The sequence below is a fragment of the Saccoglossus kowalevskii genome, chromosome 8, assembly GCF_978046115.1.
Source record: "Saccoglossus kowalevskii chromosome 8, keSacKowa6.1, whole genome shotgun sequence".
Classification (NCBI taxonomy): domain Eukaryota; kingdom Metazoa; phylum Hemichordata; class Enteropneusta; family Harrimaniidae; genus Saccoglossus; species Saccoglossus kowalevskii.
In genome coordinates, this window is record NC_140648.1 from 14,028,367 (window position 1) to 14,050,367 (window position 22,001).

Consider the following 22,001-nt stretch of genomic DNA (forward strand, 5'->3'; position numbering starts at 1 on the left):
GAATTGCAATTGTATATAAGTAATTATGAATTTAGATAATTTTAAACAGTGTGTTCATTGAAATTGGATTTTACTCACAAAATCATATAAGGAATCTTTGCTGTGAACGTTTTTTTTTCTCTTGAAATAAATTAAGGTTATTTTTCACATAGGCATGTTTTAATAAGTTGGTTTTCATTGTACATGTTATAATGTACAACAATATTTTAAACAGCAGATTGAATTATAGAATGCTGACCCCTCTGCCCAGTATGATACCTCATCTGCCTCTTCGGTTAGTTTTGCTCACCATTTAAAACAAGGATTTCTCATTCTGTATGATGAGTAAACAGTTCCTCACCATTTACCTAACCTTATGTTTCGTGTGTGTTTTCCCAAATAGAGCAGGTTTATAACTTAAAATGTACTTATACTCAAAAAATGTCTAGTGGGAAAGTGGGGAGGGGGGTAATGCATACTGTGAGACAAATTGGGACTCTAATCTAATTTTGTCTGCTCAATGTAGATGAGCATAAATCATAATTTCCAAGTTGGTATATAAATCCCACAGTAAAACAAATCATGTATCTGACAAATTTAACGATTTGCCACTGAATAAAACATAAGGATGAAAGCTAGGATGATTTCTTAGGTCTATGATCACTAACAGAAAATTACCATTCAAACAGGTTGTTAAAAACTTGGGTTTTGGCCAATTTAAATTGATAGACATCACCAGCTAACTGCAGACTTATAAGAATGTCAGGTGAGCAAAGTTTAATGAGAATCACGCATGATGGAATGTCACTGGCTTTACCGGGATATTAGAAAGAGATTGGAGAGTTGTCTAAAGTAGATTGGAGAGTTGTCTAAAGTAGATTGGTATTCAGTAAGTTTGTCAATCCACACTGAGAATAAACAGTGTTGCATTCCCCTCATACTGGTCACCATGTTATGACTTGTTTCTTTCCCCACTGTTTACTCAATGTATATACACTGGGACCTTTTCTTCTCTGGTTCACCAATTTTATTTCACTGTTGAACAGATGTAGCTGATGTGAGAAAAAACGAACAAAGTATGTTGTCTATGTTGTGAATTTGTCCTTCCATACTTGGTAGCCTGGTGCTTCATTAACCATGTTTAATTTTTTAATAAACTTGACTTTTGGAATATTTTACATTCATGTTACGATAAATTACATAGTACCGGTAAATGAACATTACACTTGTCTATATACTTATAAACTTAATTGACCCTGTAAGTACAGTAATGGTTAGAATTAGAGGACGAAACATTACTAGAGGCGCCGTTTTTTCAAAAGTATTTTTTTAAATAATGAAATGTAATGCAGTTATGTATTAGCCATGTTTGCAATTTCTGTGTAATTCAATCTCATCTAGCCCACCTATTGATCTGACCATTTTGGATAATGGATAATTTCAAGGCCATGTGTTCTGAAAATTTTAGTCCATTCCATTCAGAATGGCTTTACAGAGCAGTTAAAAATGTACATGAACATAATTAGATATTGACAAATATTTAGTGATCAAACTTTGCTACACTAAAAAAAAATATAAAAAATTGTGTTGTTGGAAACAAAATGTATTTTACTCTCATAACATAGCACAAATATAACTGGAGTTTTATTTCTGTTGTATCCAATTCCAAAATTTTAATTTGGATATTAACAGACTTAAAAACTGATCAAACTATAAATTGTGGAGCTAAATTTTATGAAAAACAATTGGTTAAAACGTAGGGGTCGTCACCTACGCTTGTGAGAAAATTGAGTTATCAACACGCGCTAAAGAACACAATGGCTCATGGGTAGGCGCATGTTTGTAAACAACAACACATGGCTGTTTGCTGCATGCACAGATGATGACTCCCCCACTTTGATTACTTTCACAGTCATACAATATTGATATAATGTTATTATTGTTAAATCTAATAGAAATAATTTAGTCTTATACATTTGCTGAAGGATAGGTACAAGCTCGTCATATTTCCTTTCATTCATGACACAAACACAAGAGCATGTAACATTTACTGCAAATGTCAAAGTTATATTGTAACCCGGTAAGGGTATGATTAGTATTAATATATCATTTTAAGTTTTACATTCCACTTCAACATAATCCCATACTTTGGAAATCCTTAATAGCTGACACCCCTTTGACATAAATGGTACTTTCCATCTTTATACCACATTCAGATTCTCAGCATTCCTTCTGCATCAGTAGACTAAAAGAATAAAAAAGAAGAAGCGAAAAGATAAAATCAGAACAGGTTTAAATTTGCCAAATCATTCAAGATGCCTTTTAACCTACTGTAAGTTTTTTTAATAGAATGGCCATTTTGAGATTGGTTGAAGTGTTGTGTGGCGTAGGGATTAGAGAAGCAATTGAGCTTAATATGTTACTATGGGAACATGTTGCATGTTGGGATGGTTCTTAGTTTATCTGGCTTGCTCACTCTTGCTTTCCTTTTCTTTTACTTTGAGTATGCGTCTCATTAATTCATTTTGTTTCATAACCCTGTGCTCTACAAATACATCTGTAGTCCACTGGGGTTGAATTGTATTACAATATTGTCTGCGGTTATTACATTGTTTGGTACATGGAGGTGTACATGTGTGCATCAACCGATGGAGAGGAATGTTTTATGCCATATTTTCTGGTGTATCCACACTCTCTAGTACATTAAAATCAAATTGAAATCGGAAATAGCTTATTATCCACTGTTAAGCCTGGGGTAAGAATATCATGAATGAGATTAGATGTTCATAACATTTATCACTGGAATGAATCTCATTCGTCCCAAGAGAATTACTGCTATGAAGCAGTGTATGAACTTTAGAGTTTGATAATTATTATTTGGCTTGACCTAATCACCACCATTGCCAACTTTTGTCGCCTTCCACAAGAAGTAATCCTGTTTTAAATCTGTTTTTTTATTCTGGCTGATTGGTTTCAATTCAACACATCTTCTGCGGAAAACCTCCATGGATATAGCCACAAAATGGGGTCAGCAGTCAGCGTGTTTAAACATTGCATAGATTGTGTTTAATTATTTTACGTAATTTTTTGTGTGGTCATTTAGTGATTGTTGCATCAGACCCACAATCTGTAGACCAAAATTCAAATCCTTCTAAACACCAAAAATGAATTGACCCCTACCCTGGGTGAAGTGTGCCACAGACTCAATGGGAAGGCTAAATCCACTGGCTGGGATTTACTGTCACTTGGCACAAAAATAGTATAAAAAAAAACAAAAAAAACAATGTACATGCATTTTGTATAGGACCTTGATGAGCACACAACTGTGTAGCATTTTAATTTTGAATTTGATGAGAATTACAGATTTTCAAATGTCACCAACAACTGCAACAGCATGCAACAACAACAACAGCAGCACATTTGGCTTTCATAATAATCACTGATATAATATGATAAATCCCATGTGTGTTTCTGACTGCACACAATATTTGACAAATCCCATGCTTACTGGCAGATTATATCTCCCTTGCTTACTGGCAGATTATATCTCCCTTGCTTACTGGCAGATTACGGTATATCTCCCTAGCATTCATTCATAATGGCTATGTGGATATAAGTGTGGATCTACCCATGCTGTTACCTGAGGGTGTTTATATAATCTAAAAAGTATTATCCATTGTTAGTTGTTGATATAAGTGTTTTGTTGATTTAGTCTCAAGCTTCTCCAGATCTCTGGATCTAGATCAATACCGCTATCCCTAGATCGATGGAGAGAATGTTTTCATAATGTTGGATCAATGTAGGTTATTCAGCTATATCTATATGAGGGTTAATTGTGTCTGAATAATACCATATTGTTTGTTTTTTTACACTGAAAATTTGTAAATTTTTGTAATAATATGATATCTGTGTGGTTTTTATCAATTTACTAACAATTTTGATCAGGATTTGAAAGTGACAACACATCACCATACATTATATAGAAGATAGATGTTTACAAAATTCCGAAAAAGATTAAAACTATAAATTTCACAAAATGCATTGGAATGGCTTGATGTGCCATTCTGGATTTCAAAAAATCCAATTCTCTGATAAGATAACAGACCTTAATGTTATTTATAGAACACAGCTGATAAAATGCCTTAGTATTTTCACAGCAGTGGCATAACATTACAGTATGGTATGGTATGATTTCATTTTATTTATTTGAATATCTATATTGTTCAATATCATTTGTTGCCACTGTTTCATTCATTTTGGGGAGGGATACTGAAGTATCATATGGGTATGTAAAGAATGATAAATATTTTTATGCAAAATTTGAGATTTTTTTTTTTACCTGACACTGATAATAATCTTCATGGACTGGACTTCATGGCCGTGCAGCGGAAGTGTCCAAGCTTGGGAGGGTGTGTTAGCAGTATGACCAAGGGCCACAAAAGCCATATCCAGTCCATAAAGGTTTTATCTTATGCCTTATAGGTGTAATTACAATTTTACCACAGCATGACCTTAAATGCATGATGTAATTTAAAATGACGTGTTTTATTTTGATGGATGAAAACCAAGCGCACTGGGCCGGGTGTGATACGGGATATTATTGCCCTGATGTGAGGGTGCGCATCCCATAGCGTTACGAGGCTGGGCAATACTCTAGGTATATGATAAGGACAATTAACTTCTTACATTGTGATTGTGAATACCAAAGTTTCAAGACCAGCAACATTTAAACAAGTAAATTAATTACATGTAATTAAAAAAAGAGCCCTTTATAATAAAGTATAATTTACTGCCTGCTTTTTTCATGGTGATAGATTTGGAGACACGCTAAATAGTAGCACTAGTTTTAGAAATGCACCACTGAAAATAAATCTTGAAAACAAGTATTTAATATAAATTATATGGGACCTGTCAGTGTCAGTGATGTCACGTACCAGTCCCATAGTCACGAAAAATGTCCTCAAAAGGTATATCAAGCACACGCTTGCATAAGTGGCAGTGTTTGTACAATTTAAACTACTGAACGGTTTTCCTATTTAATAGTAACTCATTGGTGTACTGTGATAATTTCCAGTGTGCAAGTACACAATAATTTCCAGTGTGCAAGTACACAAAGTAGTTTATTTTAATATGGATAATTAAGTTCATAGTCTTTAGCTGCTTAAGGGGCAACCTAAATACTGAAAAGGATACGGTTACACTTAAAATACTAGTTCTTCTTTCTTATAAAGTACCTCTTAGAATTTACAAGTTTTATTTATAAGTGTGCTTTATGTTAGTTGCTGTGAGATTGTAGATTTTAAAGGTCTGTGGTCGGCGCACTGTGCATGCGCTCTTCTAATGCGCTCTAAATTACAAGTACCGGTACATGTTTTGACCTGGGCGCAACTTGCACTAATTACCACCGGTGATGTCTTCCAATCACCTAAAAAATACCTTATTAAAGCTTGGTAACGTCTCAGTTTGTACTCGTTGATCTGCACAACAGTCATAGCGGCCATCTTTGTTTATATTAGACCCATATCACGTTCATGCGTGGCACGATGACTACTGTTCTTTAACTATAGAATCCAACAGCATGATGAATGACTTGTTGAAAATATCAGGAATGTGTGTGAAATTGTATACCATACACACATATTTAGTTGAATTAAGATATCATAGTGTGTTTGTTTCACTGTGACGCAATTCGGATTTATTGAACTGAAAAAAAAAGGTACATATGTCAAGTTCAATTAAGTTTGTTTTAATTGTTTCACTGTGACACAATTCTTATTTATCGAACCATTTACATTTGTAGTCTATGTAGCTCAAGATCAAAGGTACATATATCAAGTTCAAATACGGTATTTACTCTGCTAAAAATAAGAACACTACAGTAAAAAGATTATCAACAATATGCTGGATTTGTGTCCTTGTACAGCGTGCGCTTCAACATGTATGCTCCGCGATTATTTGGGTTTGTGTTTTCATTGATCGGATAGGGAGGTCAAGGGTCAAGAGAGTAAAAAAATATGTGTACAAAAAAAAAATATTGTAGTGCTCAGCGCCAAAGGTTAGAGATCTAGGCGTGTAATAATATGAGGTTATTACTTGGACAGTACGCCGTTACATCGACAAATGCTTATTATCACTGTAAAGGGTTAATTATTCACTGTGTTTTAATTTTGCTTATTTCGTTGACTGGAAAATGCGCTAAATTGAATGATAAAACCGTAAAATACCGCAAAATTACGACACACTGTAACTTATGGCGTTACGATGACAGATATAATAATATCAAATATGTGAGGGATGCTGTTTTTTCATTGTTTTTTGCACCAGATTTGAAAACAAATATTTTTTTCTGTATTTCCATAGGTATTGAACACAAGACAACAACCATCTTACTAGACGGCAAGAAAGTCAAGTTACAGTTATGGTACGTTATTATGTTTTAGCCCACTTAGTGTGATCTTTCTCACCTGTTCTCTTAGGATTGCTAATGGAATGCATATGATTAGATCGTTTTAAAATCCCCTGCCCCTGTAGATTTCATTCTGCAAATAGCACTTTATGTGTAGTTGATTCAGTGTCGCACACAGTTATCTAAGTACTGTGCTTAGTATCTGATTTTAAAGATAAAAAAAAAGACCCTTTCTACATTTTACTACCTTTGGACACTAGACTCATTGACTCCATGTGTACAGTATATCTGATTCTCTGAATTTGCATAATTGTCTATGGGAAACATACATCAAGTTCACAGTGCACATTCATGAATACATGCTATTTCATGGTGACTGTTAGCATACTTATGTTATCAAAGAGTCTGCAGGATAAAAGCATGATTTTTCACAGTATTTTCCAATCAATCATTGACACTTACATCAACGCTGCATGTAATCAGAGCATGTTATCACCCGTGATGGAATTGACAAATTGTGTTATTCTCATAGTCTTTCTCTAAAGTGAGACTATGCAAACATAATTAGCACAGCCTAGGATAGATATTTGCTGACTACTTGAATGTCATTAGTTATTCATCATCTCAGCTGTTCACTTCCATTTTGTTTATTGATTGACTTTTTTTCCCAAGTGTTTCTGTTGGTTGTAAAAACATGTCACTAAGTAACAGAATATCGTTTTCAGAATTTGTGCCTCATGAAAATACAATTTGCTGTTTTTTACTTACAAAATAATGTTCTGATGTATGCTGACTATCAGGCATGGTGTGCCCTGTATCATAGCAGTTGGCCTTTCATGTTCCATCATTATGCAACTGTGAAATACTTTATTTTAGCTGGAATTATTTTTCACTGAAAATAGGTGTTTTGTATGAATTTATTTTCACTGATTTTTGATGAATTGAATGTAAAATATAGGAAAAAAAGTATATTTGCTGGATTTTATTTTCACAGAATCACCCCTTTAGCGAAAATAGCGAAAATGAATTCCAAGCGAAAATAAAGTATTCTACAGTATTTGCTTTATGAGACATGCATTTTTAATAAATCACACATGAACCAAAATTTACATTTATGCTGGATCATTACATTATGACTCATGCCTACTAATAGAACAACTATGGTTTTATGACCATACACACACCTCTGTCATTTACTTACGTATGCTACTGATAGACCAAATGTGATGTCTGTAGCATAATTATTCATCCATGCTTCAGCTGTTGAAATAAGCCAATCACCATGTAGAGATGTTGTACTTTACAAGTGGTGAACATACTGTTTGATATGATTGGCTAAAAGTTACTGTGATATATCAGTAAACATTGCAATGCATCATGGGAGAGTAAAGTAAATTAGTTTCCTATGTGTAAGCTCTTGGGTGCTATGAAGTTGTCAAATAACAAAGACAAATTTTGAAGTATTGATTCTGCTCGGTAATAGAATGGACACCAGGACACCAAATTGTATTATGTACTTAGCATATTAGTCAGTGCGTTTGCTTTAACAGATGGGTGTGAAATGAATAAAAAACAGTCAATTACAATTATAGGTTTCCTTATAAATGAAATTGGAGATCACAATAATGGGTAAACATCATTCCTTTTTATTATGCTTTTCCCATTGTTGGCATTATGCTAATTTCTAGTAAGTATACGAAATATCTATCATCTCGCCATCTGGCGTGGCTTTGTCATGTCTCTATCATCATTTGACGGATTAAATGGAATTAATATTTCGTAATCAGCACATCATTATCTAGTGTTTCCTTTTGAATTATTGTTTTATGGATTAATTATTTTAAAAATAATGTGAGAAGAATAACAACAGGATTTTGATATGAGAAACAGTGAGAATGGTTATTGACTTTTTAAATAAATGGAGAAAAAAACACTTCTAGAAACCAAAATTTTCAATGACTTTTGGATGAAAAACAAAACGAATTTGACATCTCATGTTTTGCTACAGATTCATACTTGTGGTAAGATCTATGCTTGGTAATGAGAATGCCGTTTTTAGTTATAAATCTAATTATTTTCGCCATCTAAATTATAAATTTATACATACCACCATTGTGTGACTTGGTGTTAAAGGATTGATGTGATTACAGAGATTGGTAAATGCACAAATATAATACACTGTCTGGATTGTGCCAATAATTTAATAAACTGTAAAGAGATATATTGATTGAACACCATGGCATGTTGAGACCTTAAAAGTATATCGATCGCAGTGGACTGTATAGTCCTGTGATACTCACCTATGAGTTTAATAAATTATCAAATGAAATGGTCCATTTACCAAATATAAAAATTTATGCTAAACTGATGGTGTGTCTGCACCAAACTCTGCCTGCCTTGATGGTATCAAAACTGTCTGTACAATAATATTAGTGGCTTTCCTGTACAACTTCTTTTATCAGAAATCATTTCGAATTTCAAAAGAACCACACTGGCTCTTTTTCCCAGCAATTAATTTTTACCAAATTTAAGTTGTGCACCTCATGCTAGCTTTAGCAGTTGTGTCTGACACATGTCATTTTGTTGTAATCCCATTATTCTGTACATTAGTGTATTGTTGATTTATCCATTATCACAAAGAGTGTGCCTTTTATTGTCAAGTGCAAGTTTGGCGTCTCTTTGCTGTCTGAGTATAAATACTATATGAGGCTGAGGCTGTCTCCATGTATTGATTGACCTTGCCTACATTTCATGTCCTCGGCAGGTATTAGCCTGAAAATTTAAGTTGCCAAATCAGATATAATAAAAAAGGGCAATTTTTGTTATTCATCTCTATATTGCAACCCAAATTTTGTTCTCTGGTACCAGCAACTTTATTTCAGAATATTGAAATTGACATTTTTTTTATAACATCACCTTAATTGTCGCTACTACAATGTTCCTCCATTTTGACACAATTGCTTCTTTTTAGCTCCGCTGTCGACTTTGTCGAGCGGAGCTTATCATATGAGTGATTGTCCGTCGTCGTCCGTGTCAATGTTTTACTTTTTCGACTTCTACTTGAAAACTACAAGCCTGCATGCTTTGATACTTGGTGTATATGTACCTTGGGTAGACCTCTCTTAGATTTGTTCATTTCATGTTGATATCTTCAATTTTCTAATTTTGGTGAATATTTTTGTCATTTTTGGTAAAAAGTGATATTTTCGACTTCTTGTTAAAAACCGCAAGTGCAATTGCTTTGATACTACATATATAGGTACTACATGTGGACCTCTCTCAGATTTGTTCATTTCGTGATGATATCTTCAATTCTCTAATTTTGGTGAATATTTTTGTCATTTTTGGTAAAAAATGATATTTTCGACTTCTTGTTAAAAACCGCAAGTTCGATTGCTTTGATATTACATATATAGGTACTACATGTGGACCTCTCTCAGATTTGTTCATTTTGTGATGATATCTTCAATTCTCTAATTTTGGTGAATATTTTTAGCTCCGCTGTCGACTTTGTCGAGCGGAGCTTATCATATGAGTGATTGTCCGTCGTCGTCGTCCGTGTCAATGTTTTACTTTTTCGACTTCTTCTTGAAAACTACAAGCCTGAATGCTTTGATACTTGGTGTATATGTACCTTGGGTAGACCTCTCTCAGATTTGTTCATTTCATGATGATATCTTCAATTCTCTAATTTTGGTGAATATTTTTGTCATTTTTAGTAAAAAGTGATATTTTCGACTTCTTGTTGAAAACCGCAAGTGCAATTGCTTTGATATTACATATATAGGTACTACATGTGGACCTCTCTCAGATTTGTTCATTTTGTAATGATATCTTTAATTCTCTAATTTTGGTGAATATTTTTGTCATTTTTGGTAAAAAGTGATATTTTCGACTTCTTGTTGAAAACCGCAAGTCCAATTGCTTTGATATTACATATATAGGTACTACATGTCGACCTCTCTCAGATTTGTTCATTTTGTAATGATATCTTCAATTCTCTAATTTTGGTGAATATTTTTGTAATTTTTGGTAAAAAGTGATATTTTCGACTTCTTGTTGAAAACCGCAAGTCCAATTGCTTTGATATTACATATATAGGTACTACATGTGGACCTCTCTCAGATTTGTTCATTTTGTAATGATATCTTTAATTCTCTAATTTCGGTGAATATTTTTGTAATTTTTGGTAAAAAGTGATATTTTCGACTTCTTGTTGAAAACCGCAAGTCCAATTGCTTTGATATTACATATATAGGTACTACATGTGGACCTCTCTCAGATTTGTTCATTTCATAATGATATCTTTAATTCTCTAATTTTGATGAATATTTTTGTAATTTTTGGTAAAAAGTGATATTTTCGACTTCTTGTTGAAAACCGCAAATCCAATTGCTTTGATATATTATACATATAGGTACTACATGTGGACCTCTCTCAGATTTGTTCATTTTCTAATGATATCTTCTGTTCTTTAATTGCCATGTGCATTGCTAACAGCGGAGCTATCTCAGCCGACAGGCTGCTTGTTGTAATTTTTGGTAAAAAGTGATATTTTCGACTTCTTGTTGAAAACCGCAAGTCCAATTGCTTTGATATTACATATATAGGTACTACATGTGGACCTCTCTCAGATTTGTTCATTTTGTGATGATATCTTCAATTCTCTAATTAATTTATTTTGGTGAATATTTTTGTTATTTTTGGTAAAAAGTGATATTTTCGACTTCTTGTTAAAAACTGCAAGTCTGATTGCTTTGACACTATTCATATTGTTCATTTTCTAATGATGTCTTCAGTTCTTTAATTGAAATGTGCATTGCTAACAGCGGAGCGATCTCAGCCAATAGGCTGCTTGTTTCATTCCCTGATATTCCAGTGATATGATGATCATATTGGATCTGTGTTTATGTTATTGCCTGAAACTCGACAACCCTACTAACTGGCATCAATTTTTTATTATGGATTGCAATCTACTAGATCATAATTGATTCCTCTGCAATATTTTCCAATTTAAGCCATAGCATTCTATTATTATGCAAAATAATAATGATTCATAGCGTATATTCTCAAAACTGTCCTTACCTGGATTGCTGTCATTGTTGGAACAAGTGACATAAATCCCATAGTTCAATAAAAACAAATGTAAATGTGTTGCTCAAGTCGTTTCAAATCAAATCAGTCAAAACTCATATTTTTTTACTATTACATGTATAAATTTTTATCTTTGAAAAAATTGACCAACTTGTGGTAGAACATTTTTTATCAATTATATCACAGTTCTCCCATAGTCAGATTATATTACAGTCCCACTATAGATGGATTATATTAAAGTCCCACTGTAGACTGATTATATCACAGTCCCGCTATAGATGGATTATATCAAAGTCCTGCTATAGACTGATTGTATCACAGTCTCACTATAGATGGATTATATCAAAGTCCTGCTATAGACTGATTATATCACAGTCTCACTATAGATGGATTATATCAAAGTTCTGCTATAGACTGATTGTATCACAGTCCCACTATAGATGGATTATATCAAAGTCCTGCTATAGAATGATTATATCACAGTCTCCCTATTCTCGGGGGCAGACATCCGGGCGTTTTTCACCGCTTGGCAACCCTCGCGGTGAAAACAAAGGCCAAAAACTCGCAGAAAACGGTACTTTGGGATGGTTGTTGAGACCCCCCTGAAAAGTGTAACAAGATTAGCTCTATGTGTGTAACATATGTAAATTTGGTTGTTCAGGATTACTTCAAAGTTGAGTTTGTGTTGTTTTCTTGAATTTTCACCGGCTCGACCGACGTTCCACAGCAGCGCACACAGAGCCCATAGAAATACATGTACAGTGGTGCGCGTCTTAGCAATGTGGAACGTCTTGTGACGTAGCTCCGCCCCCGAGGATAGATGGATTATATCAAAGTCCTGCTATAGACTGATTATATCACAGTCATGCTATAGATGGATTATATCAAAGTCCTGCTATAGACTGATTATATCACAGTCCCACTATAGATGCATTATATCACAGTCCCACTATAGATGGATTATATCAAAGTCCTGCTATAGACTGATTGTATCACAGTTCTAACTATAGATGGATTATATCAAAGTCCTGCTATAGACTGATTGTATCACAGTTCTAACTATAGATGGATTATATCAAAGTCCTGCTATAGACTGATTGTATCACAGTCCCACTATAGATGGATTATATCAAAGTCCTGCTATAGACTGATTATATCACAGTCCCACTATAGATGGATTATATCAAAGTCCTGCTAAAGACTGATTATATCACAGTCTCACTATAGATGGATTATATCAAAGTCCTGCTATAGACTGATTGTATCACAGTCCCACTATAGATGGATTATATCAAAGTCCTGCTATAGACTGATTATATCACAGTCCCACTATAGATGGATTATATCACAGTCCCACTATAGATGGATTATATCAAAGTCCTGCTATAGACTGATTGTATCACAGTCCCACTATAGATGGATTATATCAAAGTCCTGCTATAGACTGATTATATCACAGTCCCACTATAGATGGATTATATCAAAGTCCTGCTAAAGACTGATTGTATCACAGTCCTGCTATAGACTGATTGTATCAAAGTCCTGCTATAGACTGATTGTATCACAGTCCCACTATAGATGGATTATATCAAAGTTCTGCTATAGAATAATTATATCACAATCCCACTATAGACTGATTATATCACAGTCCCACTATAGATGGATTATAACAAAGTTCTGCTATAGACTAATTATATCACAATCCCACTATAGACTGATTATATCACAGTCCCACTATAGATGGATTATATCAAAGTCCTGCTAAAGACTGATTGTATCACAGTCCTGCTATAGACTGATTGTATCAAAGTCCTGCTATAGACTGATTGTATCACAGTCCTGCTATAGACTGATTGTATCACAGTCCTGCTATAGACTGATTGTATTACAGTTCTAACTATAGATGGATTATATCAAAGTCCTGCTATAGACTGATTGTATCACAGTTCTAACTATAGATGGATTATATCAAAGTCCTGCTATAGACTGATTGTATCACAGTTCTAACTATAGATGGATTATATCAAAGTCCTGCTATAGACTGATTGTATCACAGTTCTAACTATAGATGGATTATATCAAAGTCCTGCTATAGACTGATTGTATCACAGTCTCACTATAGATGGATTATATCAAAGTCCTGCTATAGACTGATTGTATCACAGTCTCACTATAGATGGATTATATCAAAGTCCTGCTATAGACTGATTTTATTACAGTTCTAACTATAGATGGATTATATCAAAGTCCTGCTATAGACTGATTGTATCACAGTTCTAACTATAGATGGATTATATCAAAGTCCTGCTATAGACTGATTGTATCACAGTTCTAACTATAGATGGATTGTATCACAGTCCCACTATAGACTGATTATATCACAGTCCCACTATAGATGGATTATATCAAAGTCCTGCTATAGACTGATTGTATCACAGTCCTGCTATAGACTGACTGTATCACAGTCCCATTATAGCTGGATTATATCAAAGTCCCACTATAGATGGATTATATCAAAGTCCTGCTATAGACTGATTAAATCACACTCCTGCTATAGACTAATTATATCACAATCCCACTATAGACTGATTGTATCACAGTCCTGCTATAGACTGACTGTATCACAGTCCCATTATAGCTGGATTATATCAAAGTCCCACTATAGATGGATTATATCAAAGTCCTGCTATAGACTGATTAAATCACACTCCTGCTATAGACTAATTATATCACAATCCCACTATAGACTGATTGTATCACAGTCCCACTATAGATGGATTATATCAAAGTCCTGCTATAGACTGATTATATCACAGTCCCACTATAGATGGATTATATCAAAGTCCTGCTATAGATTGATTGTTTCACAGTCCCGCTATAGATGGATTATATCAAAGTCCTGCTATAGACTGATTGTTTCACAGTCCCACTATAGATGGATTATATCAAAGTCCTGCTATAGACTGATTATATCACAGTCTCACTATAGATGGATTATATCAAAGTCCTGCTATAGACTGATTGTATCACAGTCTCACTATAGATGGATTATATCAAAGTCCTGCTATAGACTGATTGTATTACAGTTCTAACTATAGATGGATTATATCAAAGTCCTGCTATAGACTGATTGTATCACAGTTCTAACTATAGATGGATTATATCAAAGTCCTGCTATAGACTGATTGTATCACAGTTCTAACTATAGATGGATTGTATCACAGTCCCACTATAGACTGATTATATCACAGTCCCACTATAGATGGATTATATCAAAGTCCTGCTATAGACTGATTGTATCACAGTCCTGCTATAGACTGACTGTATCACAGTCCCATTATAGCTGGATTATATCAAAGTCCCACTATAGATGGATTATATCAAAGTCCTGCTATAGACTGATTATATCACAGTCCCACTATAGATGGATTATATCAAAGTCCTGCTATAGATTGATTGTTTCACAGTCCCGCTATAGATGGATTATATCAAAGTCCTGCTATAGACTGATTGTATCACAGTCTCACTATAGATGGATTATATCAAAGTCCTGCTATAGACTGATTGTTTCACAGTCTCACTATAGATGGATTATATCAAAGTCCTGCTATAGACTGATTGTTTCACAGTCTCACTATAGACGGATTATATCAAAGTCCTGCTATAGACTGATTATATCACAGTCTCACTATAGATGGATTATATCAAAGTCCTGCTATAGACTGATTGTTTCACAGTCTCACTATAGATGGATTATATCAAAGTCCTGCTATAGACTGATTGTATCACAGTCTCGCTATAGATGGATTATATCAAAGTCCTGCTATAGACTGATTGTTTCACAGTCCCACTATAGACGGATTATATCAAAGTCCTGCTATAGACTGATTGTATCACAGTTCTAACTATAGATGGATTATATCAAAGTCCTGCTATAGACTGATTGTTTCACAGTCCCACTATAGATGGATTATATCAAAGTCCTGCTATAGACTGATTGTTTCACAGTCTCACTATAGATGGATTATATGAAAGTCCCACTATAGACTGATTAAATCACAGTTTTGCTATAGACTGAATATATATTACAGTCTTTCTATAGAGTGATTACTGGTATATTGCAGCCCTGCTACAGACTGAATATGACACAGTCCATCTGTAAACTGATAAAAGAGATATTGACAAAAAGCAGTGTCATTCCTGTCAGCGTTCTACTCCAGTAACTACTTTGGGTATATTCCATAGTCAATATAAACAGCCAAATGAATGATAGAGACATCCTGTGATACAGATAGGTGATGAAAGCCAACATCATGTTTTATATCACCAAAATTATACTAACTGATGATCAAAAATAACCTATATGATGTAATGGTATATGATTTATAAGGGTAGTATGCAACTTGATATCAGTGTACGGTGTGATGAAGGTCCTATTCGACGTGTGTGTCCATCAAACCTATTTCCAGCAAATGGCATCACAGAGCACAATGGACACTTGGTAAGATTTGATTACATAAACAGAATTGAGCAAGATCAGATTATCACTGTGTTCAAAAACGCAATGCATACAGGTTTTGTGAATATGCAAAAACAGTTAATAGCCTAAGATGAACACTAATGAGTTCTTTCAGACTCACCTATTTCAGATAGTGGTAGTATGTCTAGTATGACTCTTCAATTCCCATGAGATCTTCCTCACATATCATACCACTTACAAATCTTATAAATCTTATAAATCCGCGATCGTACAAAACTGCACTTTTTAAAGGTTTATAATCACTGGTAGTTGTATATACAGTAGCTTAAATGTTTCTCAATACTGCTTCTGGTCTATCAACTACAAACTACTTTAAAAAATATTGACTAATCAACACAATGAATACATAATAGCCTACATTAGTAGTAAAAGCAGCACTGTGATTGGTCTTTAATATATTACAACCTTGGAATTCATATCCAAGGTTAAAGTACAGCAGTGATTGGCAGTCAGTTGTTTCCAACAGAAGTCAGTGTTTTGTCAGTTTATTAGGTTTCATGACTAGAATATCAGCCTAAATGTACATGTAATAATTATAAAATTAACTGCTGGTATAATTGCTGTAAATATATAATCTTAGTAATTGAAATTTCAAAGGAAAACCGAATGATAATTCTGCTTAATTAGCTGCAGTGTTTCATGTGACTTGTCACCTGAGATATTTATTCTGGAGAGATTTATTACAGTTTTTAATAAGTCAGGGAAAGTTTCATTTTAATGATTACTTATAGCCATGCTATCCTAGCATTTTATTTTTTTGAAGATTACTCGCTTTTTTATAGCTTATACTAATGAAAGAAATGCTAAAAAAAGAAGTACTGGTTAGTAATAATTGGTATTTATTACTCAAATAATTCCATTTTTGTATTAGTGGCTCTGTACTAAGTGTACCCTAAACTGTCCTACATTTGAGATGTTAGTTAGCCTATTTATAACTTCATGGGAAATAGAAAACAAGTCTGCTATATTTAGGACAATATTTACCAAAAACCATTGTATTTCAAGCTCCCACTCATAGCAACGTGTGTTTGATGTGTACCTTGCAACATTTGTAAATCATATTGCATGAAATTGGCATGCTACTTGAGGAATGTAAACTCATTTACATATGACATCAGTAATATTGCAAATTGCCTTAAATTTGGAACACGCAGAGACCAGATATATTTATGCAGTGTAATAATAATAAATTTAAATTTTAAGCCTTCTTGTTTTACTCTTAAGAACTACCTCACAGATTACGAGGAAACTTGATACATAGATAGCCTGAGATAGTGTGCAGACTTGATTAGTTTCTGTTTGCAATCTATGCCTATTAATTACCTAATTTGCATATTAATTAGCCATTCTTTATCTTTTCCACCATTATTGCAATCACTTATTGGTTTTACAAGGAAACTTGGTGTAGATGCTCTGGGATACGCCATATACATGTTTAGTTGAGGCTTAAATTTTGTGCTACTAATTCCTAATTTGCATAAGTTAACCAATTTATAGGTCTTCCACAGATATCAAATTTTCAATGAAATTTGGAACACAGGTGCTTTTGGATAATCCACAGATCTGATTACTTCAGGATTGAAATCCATGCATATTAATTACCAACTTTGTATAAATGGGTTCATGTGACCTCATTAATATGCATAAGTGTAATATCTAAATGACCAAGGTATCAGATGACCATATATGGTCATGTGACCTAATTAATATGCATAACTGTAATATCTCGGGCATTGTATGTTGCAGTCAGGGATATGCATTCGGTACTATATTGACGGCATCAGACAAGAGATACAACTATATATGGTCATGTGACCTGATTAATATGCATAACTGTAATATACTAATCACTACTGCAGACATGCACCCAGTGCTATAAGGCATCATGTATTAGATTACTATATATAGTCATGTGACCTCAATAATATGCATAAATGTATTATAGTAAATACAGTACATGTATTTCTTATTTGTACTTCATGCCTCCAATACCCTTAGCACACAGCAGTTCTTTCTAAGATTTTTCTGATCTTTATGTGCAATTTGCAAAGGCCATTGCTGACACATAGTGCATTTTGCCAACCTGACTATATTCCAGTTTGGGACTACAGGACAGGGCTGTGTGACCATCTTCCTATTATGGCAACTATCCTGGCATCAACCATAAAATAAAAGAATTGTAAATAAAACCCAGTGAGTTTATTGTATTTTTGTGACTACTTTTCATTAAATAATAATAACTGCCCTGCTTTGGATATACCTGCTATTTTATATCTGAGTCGGTGAAGATTGCACCATATATACTTTACATTGTAACCATTGTCCTGTAATTTTAGGTTTAATAATTAATAATTGACCATCCTCAACATTGTTACACCATATCATATTTATTATGACACAGGATCCTGTACTCAGTATTCAGGTGTGCATTGTACATTTATAGTATAATACGTAAATCTGTCTGTCTGTCTGTCTCTGTGTGTGTGTTAATTGATTAAAGCTATGTAAATCAAATGTATCAAATGAACCTTCAGATGCATATTCGCAAGGAGGGAAACCCCCGGTAAATCTTAGTAAACTAGAGTATGCAGACCTACAATTTCATAGTCTGGCCAATCTATAAGTAGAAACAGTGTACATACTATCATTAGACAGATTACATATGGGTGTATATTGATTTTTAAATGACATGTATACATTTCAGTTGAAAGAAAAAATAAGGCAAGACATTATAAGTCAATTTGGTGTACTATATAGGTTTGAAATGAAATATTGCTACATTTTAGCAAATTAAAAAAAAATGGCTACCTGCATGAATTTACATAAGCTTAAAGTTCCACAGTAGTTTAAATTGCATGTACCGGTATATGAACAATTTAATTTACACATGATGTATACTTCGAATGGAACCCATATCAAGTGTGGCATGTCACAGTGATTGTTAATTGTCTATTAAAAATGTTGACATTTTTTGGCTTAGCTACATTTTATGTTATTGTCGCTAAAATGTCATGCTGGCTTACAAAGACACTACCTCCCTCTACACACACACCTCAACTTGTCTCATCTTCATATTAGAGCAGCATATACATGTTGAGATGAGATTATTAAAATAAACTATGATCATCAAATGTTCCATTGAAATAAGGTCATGTATGAAGCATGCTCCATACTGTGTCTCATATGTAGCATGATTTCAAGATAGATAACAATAGTCATTATGGCTGCATAGATAACAATGACTGTCAATATAATACCATTGTCATCAATCATGCAGACAATACATTATTATCATTTGTACCTCCTGATGTTACAATGTACATTTATAAATTCTATCTCAAACATGGATTCATTGTTGTAATCCTTGTCAGTATTGGCTGGTCATCGTCGTCTTGTAATCCATGTCAGTGTCGGCTGGTCATCGGCGTCTTGTAATCCATGTCAGTGTTGGCTGGTCACCGTTGTCTTGTAATCCTTGTCAGTGTTGGCTGGTCATCGGCGTCTTGTAATCCATGTCAGTGTTGGCTGGTCACCGGCGTCTTGTAATCCATGTTAGTGTCGGCTGGTCACCGGCGTCTTGTAATCCATGTCAGTGTTGGCTGGTCACCGGCGTCTTGTAATCCATGTCAGTGTTGGCTGGTCACCGGCGTCTTGTAATCCATGTTAGTGTCGGCTGGTCACCGGCGTCTTGTAATCCATTTCAGTGTCGGCTGGTCACCGGCGTCTTGTAATCCATGTCAGTGTTGGCTGGTCACCGTTGTCTTGTAATCCTTGTCAGTGTTGGCTGGTCATCGGCGTCTTGTAATCCATGTCAGTGTTGGCTGGTCACCGGCGTCTTGTAATCCATGTTAGTGTCGGCTGGTCACCGGCGTCTTGTAATCCATGTCAGTGTCGGCTGGTCACCGGCGTCTTGTAATCCATGTTAGTGTCGGCTGGTCACCGGCGTCTTGTAATCCATTTCAGTGTCGGCTGGTCACCGGCGTCTTGTAATCCATGTCAGTGTCGGCTGGTCACCGGCGTCTTGTAATCCATGTTAGTGTCGGCTGGTCACCGGCGTCTTGTAATCCATGTCAGTGTCGGCTGGTCACCGGCGTCTTGTAATCCATGTCAGTGTCGGCTGGTCACCGGCGTCTTGTAATCCATGTCAGTGTCGGCTGGTCACCATTGCCTTTTTCATGGAGGAATTATAATATCAATATAAACAACTATTAGTCAACCTTGATTTAAAATTCATTCATTGATTATTATCATGAACACAATTAATTTGAAAATCGCCCTACAATGTATCATGCATAAGACATCATTAAATCATTTATCAACTAAATAGTCCTGTTCAACATTTACTCATTTTACTTTATATCAAAATTTGAAAATTTCATGAACAATACTCAGTCTCAATATTATCATTCACGCACCAATTTTTCATGGTTAAAAAACCTGCCTGTCAAATAGTTAAGATGTGGAAAAACATTATTGTAGTATGTACCTGATTACCATATGTTAATTGGTTGTCAATGCTATATGCAGTTACCTATTGTTCATCAATCAGCTGGTGTACTCTGCCCTACAAAATGATTTATGAATGTCACGGTATTCTGAGCTTGTAATTATGTTTGGTCTCCAGTTGACCATGAAGTTCCTTTGCTATCAAATTGAACTGTATGAATAATTAATTGGTGTTCAAAGCACACAAAGGTTTCCATTGCCTCTGTATTCAAATCATTTAATGTAGCTTATGAAAATGTAAACATGTTTCCAACTGTTTTCAACATTAGAAATGATTAATTATATTTTCGCATTTCTTTTGATCGAGAGCGTATTTTTAAAATGAAATGTATTGTGTGAGCAGAGTAAATTGTGACTGCCGGTTTTAATAGAAATAGCACTACCAGTTTCCTACGCAGTTCTCAATTATTATTACTGGTAATAACATGCTATTTTATGTTTTTTTACAGGGATGCTTCCGGACAGGGGCGGTTTTGTACGATATTTCGTTCTTACTCACGTGGTGCCCAGGGAATTTTACTAGTCTATGACATTACAAATAAATGGTCATTTGATGGCATTGATAGGTGGATAAAGGAAGTTGAGGAGGTGAGTTTTGTCAACTTGATTACAGTATCAGAAGAAGCAAAACAATGCAGCAAAACAATACATCATCAATTTACCTACATTGTATTGTTGAATATTTCTTAGATTGTAAAAGGATATAATTGTAAAATAAAGTATATGTAGATCTAAAGAAGACAATGATTACTGAATGAAAAAAAACACATAATTTTTAATCATGTTTATATTTCATTATGATGCTTGTCATCATAAAATCTGCATGCTTTTTTTAGTGCTTGAGTATATAAGTGAAGTGCACCACCTACATCTATAATTCAAAATGTTTATCCACCAATCTTATTATGTGATGCAAACCCAATACGGCTGAATGGTAATCGTTACGTTTCTTGCTGTCAAAACGCATTCTTGAATGTATCTGCTATTATTCTCGGTACTCATAGAAAAGAAAGAAATAACCAACAGGGACTATGCATTCTCAGTTTCTTGAAATATATTGTATTTTGATGATTTTTGATTGACAGTACACGTAATTTGATTTAAATAAATTTGGATGATTGTTGACAGCTTAATTTGTACGTTACAGCATGCACCAGGTGTTCCGAAAATTCTTGTTGGTAACCGTCTTCACTTGGCGTTTAAACGACAAGTCAGTACTGATTTAGCGGAGTCATATGCAATGAAGAATGAGATGGATTTTTTTGAAGTCAGTCCACTCTGTGATTTCAACATTGTGGAATCATTAACAGAGTTATCAAGAAAGGTGCTGAAAAGAAATGGGATGGAGAGACTATGGCGTCCAAGTAAAGGTGAGGATGATTCGATTCTCGCTTCCGGTTTGGAGACCAGATTTATAGTTTAAGACGTCCTAAAATAGCAAGTCTAAACTGGCATCCCATTCTTACAGAAAAAGTT

At 34.4% G+C, this 22,001-nt stretch overlaps 1 protein-coding gene across 1 annotated transcript in view; it reads left to right on the top strand.

The window, feature by feature from the left end:
* The window catches only part of LOC100372140 (ras-related protein Rab-40C-like), a 38,074-nt gene that overhangs the window by 10,693 nt on the left and 5,380 nt on the right, over positions 1-22,001 (top strand). Inside the window, exons 2-4 of the mRNA XM_002741184.4 lie at positions 6,340-6,400; positions 20,975-21,113; positions 21,673-21,895. Coding sequence (XP_002741230.2) covers positions 6,340-6,400; positions 20,975-21,113; positions 21,673-21,895 — 423 coding nt within the window. The remainder of the gene's footprint in view (positions 1-6,339; positions 6,401-20,974; positions 21,114-21,672; positions 21,896-22,001) is intronic.